At 42.1% G+C, this 17,230-nt stretch overlaps 1 protein-coding gene and 1 non-coding gene across 2 annotated transcripts; both read right to left on the reverse strand.

Annotated features, from left to right (window-relative positions):
• Positions 1-780: 780 nt before the first annotated feature.
• Positions 781-1,758, reverse strand: LOC138766500 (olfactory receptor 5B12-like). Its single transcript, XM_069944090.1, has one exon. It carries the CDS (start codon positions 1,756-1,758, stop codon positions 781-783), a length of 978 nt encoding a protein of 325 aa, XP_069800191.1.
• A 12,147-nt stretch (positions 1,759-13,905) lies between these two features.
• On the reverse strand, positions 13,906-14,103 carry LOC138766687 (U2 spliceosomal RNA). The gene has a single exon (XR_011358737.1). It is a non-coding gene; the product is annotated as a U2 spliceosomal RNA (small nuclear RNA).
• Between the last annotated feature and the right edge of the window lie 3,127 nt (positions 14,104-17,230).

Here is a 17,230-nt window from a genome sequence, read left to right on the forward strand (position 1 = left end):
AAGGCTTGAGCCATCTTCTGCTGCTTGGACAACTCCTTTTACTAACATCACTAGTTACCTAGTTACCTAATGTGGCAAAAAATTTTAACACAACCAAAGCCAAATACACTGTGCCACAGACCTGGGATTATCAATGGGGGTATTACCACTGGGACCCCAAGTCACCTATATGAATGAAACAGCAACCATGTGTGCACAATGCCATTCCATGTATTATCTACGGGAGTGCCATAAACTGTGGACTTCAGCTAAATTAAACTATCCTTTGCTAGTTTGTTAGATGTCGGGTACACAGTGATATGTATGTCACATGGTCCTCCATAGGCAGCTATGCATGGACAAGGGGGCAGCCCGGCCACACAGAGGGACTGAAGGGGAGTAACTATCAAAAAGGACCACACCAGAGCATTATTACATGAATATGTACCTCTCCATGATGTTTGTAAAAGTTTTCCAATCTCTTTAAAATTGTTTTCAAGGCAACAAAGAGTGACTACCATTTCAACAAATGTTAGCAATGTTGCATTGTTGGCATCAGCGAACGTCCCACTGAAGCGAATGGCAGCTACCGTAACTCACTACACAACAAACAATCCAATGCTTACAGTCATTGATTGTGGTTTTGTTCTGCCCCCCCCCCAATAGTTACATCAATGTTGAACCCCCCCCCTCCCCAAAAAAAAAAAAAAACTATCCCCAGAATGCAAAAAAAGGCAAAATCATAAGGGATTCTTGTCCTCAAGGTTTGAAATTTTCAAGTACTCAAAGGGATTAACAAAGTTAGATTTCCTTTCTCATTCCGATGACATTGGCCACTATATGACAGAATGTGTTGGATTTCAATTTCCCAATTCTCCTTTTAAAAGCAATTTTGATGTCTTCATTCCTGAGGCTGTACAAGAAAGGGTTGAGCAATGAGAGAATCACCGTGTTAAATAAAGAAAATAATTTCTTTGAGCCTACAATATTGCTTGGTATATAATACTGAAGAATAAAGGCGGTGTAAAGCAACGTATTGACTATGAGATGTGAGGAACACGTGTAGAAGGCTTTTCTTCTACCAATACTGGTACGTATCTTCATTATGGCCCTAATTATAAAGATATAAGATGTTACAGTGAGAGAAAATGGAATAATGTTATATACCAAAAGCCCTTCTGTATTGGTTAATAATCGCAACATTTTTAAACTGTGTGGGCATATTATTTCCATAAAGGGGACAAGGTCACAGAAGAAGTGGTCAATCACATTTGTGGTAAAACAAGAGATCTTGAATGCAACAGAAATTTGGGGAATATAATGTAAAAAACTAAATATCCAACAAAATGAGGCCAAGAGTTGACATATCTTATAGCTCATAATGGTTTGATAATTCAGGGGTCTACAAATTGCTACATATCGATCATAGCTCATGGCTGTCAATACTAAAACTTCAAGTGCTATTACAGCTTCAAACAGATACAATTCAACCAAATAGGTCAGGTAGGGCACTTTGTTATCTCCAGTGATGAACATTTGAAGGGTCCTATGTAGGGTGATAGTGCAAGACATCATGTCCACTATAGACAAGTTACCAAGGAAGAAATACATGGGAGTGTGAAGATGGGGGTCCAGGCAGATCAAGAGAAGAAGACCCATATTCCCGAGAAGGACAATGAGATAAATGATTAAAACCAGAACAAATATTGGAGCCTGGAGCTTAGGATCATAGGATAACCCTTTCATGATGAAATATGAGACTGTTTCATTTAGCTTCATGTTTCTCACTGGTATCAATAAAAAAAAAGTAAAATAAATACAAGTAAAAAAGTGCATTAAAATTACCTAAGGCAATAGAGCAAACAAACTGTAGACTACTAGATCTTTACCATGTAAAGGTGGCCATACACTTCTAATAACTGTTTGGCCAACAACTATCACTTCCGACCTCCCTACTTACATGAACATTAAGCATAGCCAAATAGTCATGTTTCCTGTATAAGGAGGGGAGAGGTACGTCACTGAACAGAGCTCTGACATTGGCTTGTTTCTTCCAGAAATATAGGATCAGGTGTTAAAAACCTAACACAGTCAACCTTTCTCTTATCGTCTTCATCCAATGGTAAGGGTCATGAGGTTACCATACGCTTTAGACAGTCAGCACAATCTACCTACATTGGTTGGTCTAGCTGTATGTATAGGCATCTCTAGAGCCTCCATCACATCATCTTGACCCCATAGAACGTTCTACAATCATAGGGACATGTCAGAGGTTTGTACCCCCACCGATCATTAGAATGAAGGGACAGACGCAAGCAGCAATGCATGCTCTCTATCTTCATCTTTATCTCACTGCTAAAGTAGCAGTCAACAAAATTATAATGGAGCCCTGTGGAACTTCCGGCAATCGAGGCAGTGTGCGCGTTGCCACATAATTATGTTAATCCGTGGGGGACTTAGCACTCAAACCCCATCCGATACAAACCTCTGCTATCTATATTTTATGTTTTACCATCTTTAACTCAGGCCCCCTTCACACGTCCGTAAAATCTGTCCGGATTTCCTATCAGGAAATCCGGACGGATTTCCGGACTCATAGGCTAACATTAGACACGGACACCCTTCCGGATTTTTCCGGAAGGGTGTCCGTTCCGGAAAATAGGACCGGATTTTTTAGATCCTGACCTATTTTCGTCCGGAAATCCGGCACGGACGCCCCCATAGAAGTCTATGGGAGCGCCGGAATCACGGGCATTTTCCTGATGTATATCAGGAAAGTGCCCGCGATTCCGGACTGGTAGAGAGCCAGCCCCGGCTGCCGTCCGATCACCCGCACCCCCCCCATCGCAACGCACCGCATCGCACACAGATCCCCCCCCTCCCCGTGCCGCCGCCGCTGCCGCTACTCACCACCGGAACTCCGGCTCTCAGTCATCTGACCCTCCCCCCCCCCGGGAACTCACCACCGGGCCGCCCGCTGGATGCTCTGCGCCCGGACCTCAGCACTGCAATCTGACCCGGACCCCAACCTCGCGGCCCCGACAGAGCAGGATCCAGGACAGGTGAGATTACCCCTTAGGACTACTACTCCCACCATGCTCTGCTGGCAGGCCATGATGGGAGTTGTAGTTCTGCAGCCTGTGGCCATCCAGGTTGCAGAAGTACAACTCCCATCATGGCTCTGCTGGCAGGCCATGATGGGAGTTGTAGTTCTGCAGCCTATGGCCATCCAGGTTGCAGAAGTACAACTCCCATCATGGCTCTGCTGGCAGGCCATGATGTGAGTTGTAGTTCTGTAGCCTGTGGCCATCCAGGTTGCAGAACTACAACTCCCACCATATCTTGCTGACAGGTCATGGTGGGACTTGTACTTCTGCAGCCTGTGGCTATCCAGGTTGCAGAAGTACAACTCCCATCATGGCTCTGCTGGCAGGCCATGATGGGAGTTGTAGTTCTGCAGTCTGTGGCCATCCAGGTTGCAGACGTACAACTCCCATCATGCCTTGCTGACAGGCCATGATGGGAGTTGTAGTTCTGCAGCCTGTGGCCATTCAGGTACACGGGTACCTGTGATTTATGTTGGCATACTAGACCATATTATCTCATCAGGAAATCCTGAAGGTTTTTCCTGATGGTTTCCTGATGGTTTCCTGATGGTAAAAACGGATTATTGTCAGGAAATCCTGATACTTTCCTGATGACATTTGAGGTCTCCTGATCAGGATTTCCTGACAGTAAAAACTGACACAGACGTGTGAATGGGGCCTCACAGAGCAAGAACATAGCTAATATCATTACAAAACATTGGCCTATTCTACAACATTGTTATGCGGATTTAGAAGAATTTGTAAACAGACCTGTTATGTCATATAGACGAACAAGGAATCTTAGAGATAAGAAGTTGATCTTGAAAGTGATGTTTATTGACCAAATTCCTATTTTATCCAAAGGTAATGATAGACATGCCATGTACGAAGAAGAGAACTTGAGTGGATCTTTAGATTAAAGAAAGTTAAACCACATGACTTGAATGTTAATAAAAGATCTTGCTTTACTATTGCCTTGTCTAATTATTTGTTATGTTGTAGGGTTTCTTCTAGCATCCATACATGATGCTGACTGCGATAGAAATTGTTGTACTGTATATAGAATATATCTCATTACTTTTTACTGATACATGTTTTCTTTTTACTTTCATCTATAGATAGATATTTAGGCAATATCTTCTAAGCAACGTTTGGGAAAACCACCAGAATTGATCATCAGTTGTATATTTTTTTGTACACTCTTGTGAGGGAGAAACCTTGTTGCATTTCTATTTGTGTCTGACATATCTTTATGTATTTATAGTAATAGAGTGAACAGCCTATAACATATGATGTAGTGTGATTGAGTTGGAGCATACCTCTTCACAGTTTCCATGGGAATTGGCAACAGTAGTCACCCGTGACTTTACCGAAGTCAGCATTGTCTTTTCTAGGTTCTGAAGAAGCGTCCTGCTTCCTGTGCTTGTTGGTGAGCTGAAGTCGATCTGCCCCTAGATATTTGTATTCTGCGTGTATACACTTTATCTTATACTTACTAAATAGAAAATAACAATTAAAAAAAAAAAATCAGCCTGTCAATCAATCAATTTCCACCATGGGTAGTAGTGGACCTACGTGGATCAGCAGCTTAATATCAGTATCCTTCCAGGACACCAGTGGATATTAGTAAAAGAGAGAAAGTATAATTCACTAATAAAGAAAATAGTCACATCTCACCTCCTGCAATGTATTAGTGTAGCTGGGTTCCCCAGTCCAGAAGCGCGTGGAGCAATACTGCGGGCCATGTCCCATGAATACTAGAGATCCAGGAAAAAAATTGCGGCTCCTTAAAATCTTGTAAACTTTATTGCGTCAACATCTAAAAAAATCCAACAAATTAAAAAACTGTGCCGACGCATTGCGAGGTTGACCCTCTTAATCATGGCTATGATTAACGCGTCGACGTTGATCCTGTTTTTCACTTTTTTTTTTCTTTCTATTAAGCCTTATAATGATTGTAATTGATGCACTGCTTTATAACACTTGTGTGTTTGATATGTATTCACTTGCTTAAAAAAAGTCTCTATTGAGATGGAAACGTTGCACCTCCTTGGATTGAATAAACCACCTTTTATTTTATTTTTTTAACTATTTTGGAGTGCCGCACTATTTTGCTTTTGATATCTGAATACCCAGAGAACCCAGGTGTAAGAAGGGACTGGTAAGGCACATAGAGTGGACCCTGCACTTCTCCCCTCCCACTGTCCCTGCCTACTTGCCACTATCAGCCCTAGGCGGCTTTGCACAACAACAGTGACAGTCCCTAACATAGATAAGCTGGTACACAGAATATGGACAAGACAAACAAACAAAATAGAGAAGAGTCAAAACCAGTGGACAGCAGAGGTACAAAGAATCGAAGGCAGGTAGATAGGTCATGTAGCAAATGGTCATAGCAGGTGGAAGGCAAGGATAGTAAGGGAGCGAATGCAAGGGGGTCAGAATGCCAAAGGTAACATGCAGAAAAATTGCAGAGAAATGGGCTTGCTAGGGGGAACAAGTGTGCTGGTTGCTACTGTTGTTGTCGTGAGCTGGGCCAGTGATGTTATTTGCATGACGCCAGTGCTAGTTCAGCACACAGGTGTGATGTTGATACCTGCTTTGTATGGCCGGTTTGTAATCCCCAAAATTGTTGGTAACCTCTGGGCTTGTTGTGGGTCCATTGGGCTCTTGTCACTACAACCTGGAATGGTAATTGACCCACCAAAGATGTCGGTATAGCCACCCACAAAGAAGGGGAGAAATAACCCATGGTGTGCGGTGGTGTGTGTATAGGAGCAGGTTCATACTTCTCATTAAGTCTAAAACTAAGTAATAAACTGAGTAATATCTAAAAAATGTAAAATACAGTTAGATAAATTTATGCTCATATCCATACATACACATTCACACTTTAAAAAAAAAATGTTTTAAGCCATAACAAAAAAAAAATCACAATTATTGAAAAAGTCACTCACCATACAGCTGTGTGGAACTTCTGTCCATGGATGTCATATCACGGTAACAGTTGGGAGCACTGAGGCTTTATATAGTATATTTAATTACTATAATTAATCCCTTTGCTCTTCCATGCTCCATTAGGACTCATTACACTTGTTTTCATTTTTCTTAAATGACTGTAATAGTTATAGTTACAAGTATATCATTATCTTCTGCATAATCATCTGGTGATGCCTCCTTACATCTGATCCTTGTAATCTTTGTAGTCAGTATATGTATAGTTAGAGGCCTGTGGAAAGATACCACTACAGTAATTGGGGATCCAAAACCTCTTTAACTACATATTGTTATTTATCTTCCAAATATTTGTTTATCCTGGAGCCAGATACACCACACCACATAGTGTCCAGATAAATGCTGTATACCGTGCCCATATAAATCACTGCAGCCCAAGTAAGTTCTCTGCCTCAAAGAGGAATTTATCTGACCTAGAGGTCGATAGAATAAGAGGGTGATGATGAGTTCCCTAACGGTCTAACATAGTGGAGGTATTAATAGTCACAAGACTGGTGGTCAGTATAGTTAAAAAGTTAAAGGGGTTCTCTGGGGGAGTAGTAGGCTCAAACCTTCGGCTCCCAGCACTCAGCTTCTGTGTTTCTTTGGCTGGATTCACACAACGTCTACCTTTGGCCATTTGACGGCTATCTTTTTGGACGTCTGTCATTTTGGGGCCAAATACATCCATTGTTTTGAAATCGCGGACGTCATTGAAAAAAAGACATTATTTTACCTCAAAATGATGGACATAAAAAAAGATATCTAATGAACAGTCAAAAAAAGATGTTGTGTGAACGTAGCCATAGAAACACACAAGTATATCAATTTCTGACATGTCATAGCAACATATCAGAAGTTTTTATCGGTGAGGCACCTGCAGTAACTGAGCACCCCAGTACACAATTAACAGAGCCAATCCTTTCAGTCATAGATTGTTTGTGGCCCACAGCCACAGTTATGCCAATAGCCCATATTTTGCCAATGGCTTATCAATTTCTTATGCCCCAAAAAATCCCTATAACCCCTTACTACTCTTGATCATTCAGTAAAAGAAGAAGTAAGAGGCTATCTTAGCCAACATGCCTTTTTTAAAGTGGCCATTACATAAAAGCTAAATACAACAGGAAAAACAGGCTTGCACTACATCTTGATGCAGAACTCAATCAGGACCCATGAGCCCACTCTGAGGTCTAAATATTTTTTTCTTGTCTGGTCTGGGGTCTGAAAATAGGATTTGGCCTGAGACATTGTCACAAACCTACCTTTCTGTGTTGCAGCAGCGGCAGTTTCGGCTCTGCTGCGGTAACAGAGCCAGGATTTATTTGCCATGACTCCACAGCCATCTGATGAATTGGCAAGACAGTCAATCAGCAGCCAAGGAGTAATAATAATAATAATAATAATAATGTTTTTATTTATATAGTGCCAACTGATTCCGCAGCACTTTTACAGTGTAAAAATTTTGGTCCCTCACAATCTAAATTCCCCTATCTGTATGTTTTGAGTGTGGGAGTCTGTCTTTGACCGGCCTCTGTGATTCTGGGGCTAATCAGTTTGTCAAAGGTTGCAAAAACGGCATGTCAATCATAAGCGATGCTGACATATGACGTATAAGACGACTGGGCATATAAGACGACCCCCAACTTTTCCAGTTAATGTATAGAGTTTGGGAAATACTCGCTGTATAAGACTATCCCTCTTCCAACACACACCAAATAAAAATTACTGAAAAACAACAGACAGCAACGAGATCTGAGAGGCAGAGAAGGAGGTACAGTAATACTGGTAGGATACAAGGGGCAGGCTAGAAAGGTGAAAGGAGTATGTTTTCTTTTGGACACAGAGCAACTCTTCCGTATCTTCTTTTCCCCCATACCCCGGATGCCTGCAGCTTGCTCTGCCCTACATACAGTCACACATACAACGAGGATGCAGACATTTTTGAGCTCCCCCACCGTATGCGGCGACCACAGATTCTCCAGTCCAGTTCCAAAGTTTTTCAGCACCCGCCCTATAAGATGACACCTGGCATATAAGATGACCTCTGACTTTTGAGAAGATTTTCCTGGGTTACAAAGTAGTCTTATACACAGAAAAATACAGTATTTGAACTTTTGTAAACTTCACTCATGCTCTCCTGACTCCCTCCTGTTCTCTGACCATTCTTTTTTAGTCCTTATTTTCTAATTTTGTTATCCACTGCTTCTCGTGTTTGACCTCGGCTTAGATTTTGGTATTGTATATGGTTCTTATTTTGAACCAGTCTTCTGGTTTGACCTTTGAATTGTTTTGTCATTTTTTGAACAGTATTTTCTGATTTGTGGCTGGCTGGTTTACATGTGGATGGGCCCTGCACCTAGTGAGAGTAGCGGACAGCCTTTAAGGGCAGATAATCCAAGTAAGCAAGGACAGTGGACTCAATTCAGTTCAGGGATCATTGTTTCTTATGGACCTAACATTATCACAATCCATGAAGATTTTTATTTGTTGTCACCATGCTACATAGAAGCCATGGCTACTTTAGTAATGCAAGGTCTCACGCAGCTGGTGCAGGACTTTGTATAGCATGTAAAATATAAGGTGACTTCCATTGAAACCTCCTGTCCAACTCCTGAAAAAGTTCTCAGGGGATAGAAAAACTTTTGTGGCCTTCCAGGAGGGCTGTCAGGGTTTTTTTTTTTTTAGCACATTGATCTATCTAGATCCCTAATAAATGCTGGACACATAACAATAACAAGATACATCTTTATTAACAATACCAATAATTAATGATAAAATCATGTACAAATATGAAATATAAAATAATGAGAAGCAATACAAATCAACCACTCAGTGAGGGGACACAGTATACAATCACAGGTGGTATATCAATTTTCACTTGATAAATAGCCGGCATGCTGGTAAACCAGGATAAATGGTGAAAGACTATATGTATGGCAACTGTTAAGAGAGGAAGGAGAAGTAGTATAATAAGCAGGACACAGCTAATCCTAATAGTAAAAAACTAATGTACCTGCCTTACCTAAGCCCAAAGCCCACACAATAACACAACAGATAGTATAGCCAATAAATACCCATGCATACAGTAGTACGTCACCACAGTAATTAGGATTACGGCTCACATCTAATCCCCCTAGCAGTAATTATGTTTAAGGTCCCCATCTCATCCCCCAGCAGTAATAACCAAGTGTACAATGGAGCTTAAAAGACACCGTGTCCATACATTGAGTTAGCGACACAAAAGGCACAGTGGTTTGCAATATATTAGAATATCAAGAAAAAGTGTTTTTTCAGTAATTCAATTCAAAAAGTGACCTCATATATTCTATAGAGTCATTACATACAGTGAACTTTTTAAGTGTTTATTTCTGTTAAAGTTGATGATTATGGATTGCAGCCAAGAAAAACCCAAAAGTCAGTATTTCAGAAAATTAGAATAATTAACCCAAAACACCTGCAGTGGTTTCCTAGGTGTTATAAAGGTCCCTTAGTCTGGTTCAGTATGCAACACAATCATGGGGAAGACTGCTGACTTGACAGATGTCCAGAAGGCAGTCATTCACACACTGCACAAGGAGGTTAAGCCACAAAAGTTTATTGCTAAAGAAGCTGGCTGTTCTCAGAGTGCTGTATCAAAGCATATTAATGGAAAGTTGAGTGGAAGGAAAAAGTGTGGTAGAAAAAGGTGCACAAGCAACCGGGAGAACCGCAGTCTTACAGGATTGTAATGAAAATTCCATTAAAAAAATTTGGGAGAGATTCACAAAGAGTGGACTGCTGTTGGAGTCAGTACTTCAAAAGCCGCCACATCCAGACGTCTGCAGGACATGGGCTACAAGTGTTGCATTCCATGTGTCAAGCCACTCCTGACCAAGAAACAACCCGAGAAGCGTCTTATCTGGGACAACGAAAAGAAGAACTGGACTGTTGATCAGTGGTCCAAGGTGCTGATTTCAGATGAAAGTTATTTTGCATTTCATTTGGAAATCAAGGTCCCAGAGTCTGGAGGAAGAGTGGAGAGGCTGCACACAATCCAAGCTGCTGGAGGTCTAGTGTGAAGTTTCCACAATCAGTGATAATTTGGGAAGCCATGTCATCTGCTGGTGTAGGTTCTCTGTGTTTCATCAACACCAAAGTCAACGCTGCCGTCTACCAGGAAATTTTAGAGCACTTCATGTTTCCCTCTGCTGAAAAGAGTTTTGCAGATGGAATTTTCATCTTCCAGCAGGATTTGGCACCTGTCCACCCTGTCAAAAGTATCAATACCTGGTTTACTAACCACAGCATCACTGTGCTTGATTGGCCGACAAACTCGCCAGACCTTAACCCCATAAAGAATTTATGAGGTATTGTCAAGAGGAAGATGAAAGACACCAGACCCAACAATCCAGACGAGCTGAAGGCCGATATCAAAGCAACCTGGGCTTCAATAACACCTCTGCAGTGCCATCAGCTGATCGCCTCCATGCCACATTGCCGCATTGATGCCGTCATTCATGCAAAAGAAAAAATATATATATATTGCTATATCTATGCTACAAAAAAAAATAAAAAAAAATAAATGAATAACTATCGCCAGAATATGCCGTCATTCATGCAAAAGGTGCCCCAACCAAGTAATGAGGGCAATTACTGTACAGACTTTTCATTTAGTCGACATTTCTGTGTTAAAAAAAAAAAAAAAATTCAGTTGGTTTTATATAATATTCTAATTTTCTGAAATACTGACTTTTGGGTTTTACTTGGCGGTAATCCATAATCATTAACTTTAACAGAAAGAAACGCTTGAAAAAGTTCACTCTGTATGTAATGACTAAAGAATATACGACATCAGTTTTTGAATTGAATTTCTAAAAAAAAAAAAAAAGACTTTTTGTTGATATTATAATTTATTGCAAACCATTGTATATATCTGATCTCCAAATAAATGGGGTGATTAATTAAGGGGTTTGTTTTCTCATTATGTGTGTAAAAGGGATAACATGTCTTTAAAATGATACGTACAGAGAAAAAAAAAATTTCATTAGTTTTTCCTGCTTTCGGGTTAAAATACTGCTTTTGGGTTAAAATACTCTTTCACCACTAGATGAATTCCTTATGGAACACATACACACACACAATGCATGAAAATTCATGCGACTGCTAAATTTTTTAAGAAAAATAGAATAAAAAATAAATAATACCTAATAAAAATAAAATATGTATTAAAAAAAAAGTTTATTTAAGTTTCTTCCAAAAATATATAGATTACTGCTTAGAGGAAAGAAATTGCCGCATTTGAGGAGGGTAAGGAATCAGTGTGAAGAGGCATTTGAAGCTATACATGGGACGATATTGGAACTGACAGTCAGGAATTTGGGTGTAGTGTCGAGCAGCCCCTCACATAGATTCATTCATTTTTTTTCTTTTCATTTTTGAAATAGTAATTATTTGTAGAAGCACCGATAATGGGTATGTGCAAAATGTGTTGTGTTTATGACTTATATAGATAAGATATTTTTTACTGATTAGTGGAACAGCACAATGTCTTACAAATGGAACTATGTTGGATATGTAAAAAAAGGGGAACTCATTTTGAAAGAAAAAAAAATATATATTGCTATATCTATGCTACAAAAAATAAAAAATATATCTATGCTACATAAAATAAATGAACAACTATCGCCAGAATGCAAAAAGGCAAAGTCAGAAGATGTTCTTGTCCTCAAGGTTTAAAATTTCGAAGTACTCAAAGGGATTAACATAAATCAAGTTAGATTTCCTTCCTCACTCCGATAACATTGCCCGATATACTACAGAATGTGTTGGATGTACATTTCCCAATTCTTCTTCTAAAAGCTGTTTTGATGTCTTCATTCCTGAGGCTGTACAAGAAAGGGTTGAGCAAAGAGAGAATCACTGTGTTAAATAAAGAAAACAATTTCTTTGAGCCTAACTTATTACTTGGTATATAATACTGAAGAATAAAGGCGGTGTAAAGCAACGTATTGACTATGAGATGTGAGGAACACGTGTAGAAGGCTTTTCTTCTACCAATACTGGTACGGATCTTCATTATGGCTCTAATTATAAAGAGTAGTTAATTTTATCAAATATTAACCCCTTCCCGCATCAGTCAGTACAATTACGTCCTGATGCTTGAGGGGGAGTTCAGAGAGGGGTCCCATGGCGCTATGTGTAGCCTGGGCCCGGGCTATTAGCAGGCGAAGTCCTATCGCCACGCCCGCTAATTATACATTTAAATGCAGCTGCCAAAACTGACAGCTGCATTTCAATGTATTGTTTCCCCCTATTCCTGGTGTCTAGTGGGGGGATCTCCCCCCCGCAATGTGATCACGGAGGGGAGATCCCTTCTCCTTACCGAGCCATCAGTGGTCTGCTGCAGACCGAGTAACAGAGCAATGATCTGATCGATCATTGCTGTATTAAGTATACTGAAAAGATTTCTATGGGAGTAAAAGTTAAAGTATATGCGGGGGGGGGGGGAGTGTTTTTATTAATAAAATATCCTCTCTCCGTATAAAAGTTAAAATCACCCCCCTTTTCCAATTTTATAAATCAAATTAAATAAATAAATAAACAAACATGTTTGGTATCGCCACGTGCATAATCGCCCGAACTATTAATTTATTACATTCCTGATCTCGCATGGTAAATGTTGTAAGTGCAAAAACCCACCAAAGTGCTAAATTGCGCTTTTTTTGTCACATCAAATCCAGAAAAATTGTAATAAAAAGGGAACAAAAAGTCGCATATACGCAAGTAAGGTACCAATAAAAAGTACAAATCATGGCACAAAAAATGACAGCCCTATAGACCAAAGATGAAACAGCCCTATAGACCAAAGAATAAAAGCGTTATAAGGCTGGCAATAGAGCAATTTTACAGGAAAAAAAGGGAAATTTTGGCAGCACATCTATGACTATGTTCACACTGCATGTTGCACGCTGCTTGTGGCTTAAGTACAGTCAAAAAACAAAAGGTGCAACAGCAACCAACAGTTGTAAGGGCTTACCGTATATACTCCTCCCAGCGTACACATGGTAAACACCTACTCTGTAGATATTAAAAATTAAAATATAATTTTTATTTATTTATTTTTTTAAAGTGAGGATCTTAGCAAACTATTTGATTAAACAGAGTGTACCATGTCACCAACGTTCAATGTCCTCGAGACATGGACCCTACTCTAGCATTTTCACACTAGCAATGGCCTCTCCTGGGCTGAATAAGCCTACAACTGGGCAGATAGGAGCCAAATGATCTCTTTTATAGCAGCCTTGGGACATGGGTGGAGTGCAAGCCAACAGGAGGTAGCCACACCCCCCAGATTCAACAGAAAAAAAAAGGAAATTTTGGCAGCACATCTATGACTCTGTTCACATTGCAGGTTGCACGCTGCTTGTGGCTTAAAAAACAAAAGGTGCAACAGCAACCAACTGGTGGAAGGGCTTAGGGAAATGTGGAAGTCTATGGGAAATGTGGATTGTGCTGCCGCGATTTTTCCCAGCAATATCTTCTGATCGGAGCAGGTGTTATCAGTGAGACTCACTCTGATCAATAACTTTTGACATATCCCATGACATGTCAAAAGTTATTTTAAGCGATAGAGCCCATTTGAACTCCGTTCACTTCACAATGGAACTGAGTTCCAAAACCCTGCCAAACTGGAGACAAGAGTTGTGCTATGTCTGGAAAAAAGTGGCCATGTTTCTTTGACACTAGATAATCCTTTTAATCCCTTAAAATAACATAATTTATATTATTTTAAGGAATTAAGCAGTTGCATACAGTTAGTTTTATTGCATCCCCCACACCTGTTCCCCTATGCCCTCCCCCCTTCCCCCCGTGCACTGAACCTGGAAGCACTGCAATACCAGGTCAATGCCTGGAGAGGACAGAGCAAGATAGTTTTCCATCAACATCCATCCCTGTTCTAAAAATCCATTAAATACATGGTCCCAGGTGGGGGATGTATTGGATATTACACTGATAAGAACAGATACTACACTTGTTCTTAGACAAAAGACCGAGAAGCGATTGCTGCACCTGATTTGTCAGGATTTACAGGTGCTAGCAGGCCCAAGGCTGAGAAAGTTGGGAAGTTCTGACCTATTAAATTAAAAAGTAACTGTCATTTTATATTGTTCCCCAAAAACTATAAAAAGAACATAGTAAAAAAAAATATTGCAATATTTAACCCCTTAACAACATTGGGCGTAAGTATACGTCCCCGCAGGGTGGGCTTTAACGCAAACGGGCGTATACTTACGCCCGATGTTTCCCCGATCACGGCGGTCGGGGAAGATGGCCTGCTATAATATATAGCAGGCCATCTCTGCTCGTCGGCACGGGGGGTGATTAACCCCTCCCGTGCGGACGATCCCTGCTATATGCTGATCAATACAGATCAGCATATAGCAGCTAAATTCAGCTTTCCGGGTCATCGGTGACCCGGTGACCCGGAAAGCAATGGCGATTGGTGCTGACCGAGATAGCACCAATCGCCATTAGTGTCCTGAAGAAAGATGGCGCCGATGCCACCCCGACGATCGCCGTTATAGGCCGGCCAGTACTGGCCGGCCCATCACGGCGATCATACCGTAAAAAAAACTGTTTTGCCGGGTTCTGCACCCCTCATCTAGGTAGCTGAGGGGTGCAGAACAGGTGTGTGTGGTGCAGGTGTACCATACTCACCTGATCTGGGCGTCCGGAACGAAGATCTGCGGTCCGCGCCGTCCTCGCGTCACTTCCAGTTTCGTTGTCCATCGGCGGAAATCTTCGGAAACACTCGGTTCTTCGGGTTCGGCGGGCCTCGGCAATATCCGGCAGCATCGCTCTACTGCCCCCTAGCGGCTGATCAGTGAATATCATTCACTGATCAGTTGCTTTGGGTTAAAAGGATTTTTTTTTTCCTCCAATTTTATTTCTTTTTTTTTTGCGCCCTAACGCCGCTGAGTACTGATCAGCATTGATCAGCATTGCCGCTGATCAGCAACTCCTCCTTTTTGGCGTAGGGGTGTTTTTCCCCCCTATATCCTGCCGCCACTGTCTGCTGATAAGTGTCGCACATAAGTGCGGCATTTATCAGCAGCTCCTTTCTTGGCGTAGGGATATTTTTTCTTACTGTGAAAAAAACACGTAAAAAACACTACACTACACCACACTACATGGAATAAAGTTTTACACTACACCACTACACATTTACATACCCCATATACGAATCCCCGTATAAAGATGGCCCCCAGGGTGTTTTTTGGCGTCGGACGCATACGTTATTATTGCCTCCGACACCAAAACAGCCAGTGAGGATGAATGGGGGGATCCTTTTTTCCTCCATTCATCCTCATCATCATCATCATCCAGTGACGTGTCTGGGGGTAGCAAAGCGTACGCTGCCCCCAGACACGTCTTTTCCGCCAGTACCGTCCCAAGAGATGACGGTATGGGGTGAAATTCTCCAAACTCTGTGAGAGTACCTCAGGGTACTCTTACAGATTTAGGCTATGTTCACACTACGTACGCATCCGTACGCATTTCGTACGGCACCGTACATGTGCGGCCGAAACAACGGCCGTGCAAATATTCGATGTGCGGACGGATGCGTACGCAGTGTGTACGCAATGCGTACGCATTGCGAACGTACGCCCGTAGTATACTTACGCTTCCTGAGCCCCCTACGAAGCGATCTGACAGCGGTCTTTTACTTGGAAATCTTCGCCTAGCCCCGGACACCCCACAGAACCTTTTGGATCGGCATAGAAGAGCGGAAAAATGAAGAAATCACCACTTCGTACGGAGCCGCAGGATAAGCTACGGGCGTAAGTTATAAGCCTTCCGGCCAGAAACAATGGTCTTGTTCATTTCTTACGGCGCCGTATACGATCCCGGCGTACATTCGTACGAAGTGTGAACTGTGCGGCCGGGATCGTATACTTTGCATTGTACGCTAAATACGTAAGTTTCCGGCCGCGTAGTATTCACGGAGCGCGCTACGGCCGGAAACTTACGGAGTGTGAACATAGCCTACATGTACGTGCACACTGCGGAATGGCGAAGGATAACCCTTTGTGCATTCCGCAGCTGGCACCCGCCAGCAGACTGATGCGGGCGCGCGTCTCCACCCGTGTCATAGACTCCATCCTATGCACGGGTGGATTCCGTTGTCTGCCCAAAGAATGAACACGTTCATTCTTTGGACAGAGGGCGGAATGCGCCCGTGCATAGAATGGAGTGTGACACGAGCGGAGACGCGCGCCTCCATCAGTCCGCCGGTGGGTGCCAGCTGCGGAATGCACAAAGGGTTATCCTTCGCCATTCCGCAGTGTGCACGTACCCTTAGAGTGTATGAAGGAAGGGACAGCCGAATCCAGCCCTCAGATGCCCCCCCCCCATCCTCGGAGTAAGTGGGAAGATTGTTTGGGAACTGATCTTCCCACTGCTGGATAAAGGTCACCACCACCTGTACGGGGATAACTTTTATACCAGCACCCCCTCTTCTGGTCCGTCGCCGCCCGAGCTACTGTAGCTTGCGGTACGATCTGAAAATATCAGAAGCAGTAATAGATCCCTAATATTTAGCAGCCATGGAGCGGACCCAGCGCTTCTGGATATGAAGGACCACGTATTGCACCAGGACAACATTTTCCAGGTGATGTCCCCCACACTGGAAAACAGGAGACCCCAGAAGAAGTGCAGAGTGTGGCGTAACAGGGGGATCAGGAAGGACACCATTTTCCAGTGTGACGTCTGTCCTGATTGCCCCGGCCTCTGCATACTGCATCGCTTCAAGGCGCGCCACACGCCATTGGGGTTCTACATTTTCTAAATTCTGTCCCTTATTCCTATTTCAGGGGTCACGTTGATCTGGGGATTATTCTGATTGCCGTTATGGAGTCAGGAAGGAATTTTTTCCCTGTGATGAGGCTACTGTTTTCTGCCTTACAAGGGTTTTTTGCCTTCCTCTGGATCAACACAGGTTGAATTTGATGGACACCTGTCATTTTCAACCTTATAAACTAATAATTGGCCTAATACCCCCCAAATAAATTAGAATTGTCCCTTTTCCCCAGCTAAATAGGTATGGCCGCCATTCCCATTAGAGGATGCCATGATGCAATTACAAAGCCTCTGTGCTGCCAGGACAGTAGAAACCCTCCACAAGTGAC

This window comes from Dendropsophus ebraccatus, chromosome 10, assembly GCF_027789765.1.
Source record: "Dendropsophus ebraccatus isolate aDenEbr1 chromosome 10, aDenEbr1.pat, whole genome shotgun sequence".
Lineage (NCBI taxonomy): Eukaryota > Metazoa > Chordata > Amphibia > Anura > Hylidae > Dendropsophus > Dendropsophus ebraccatus.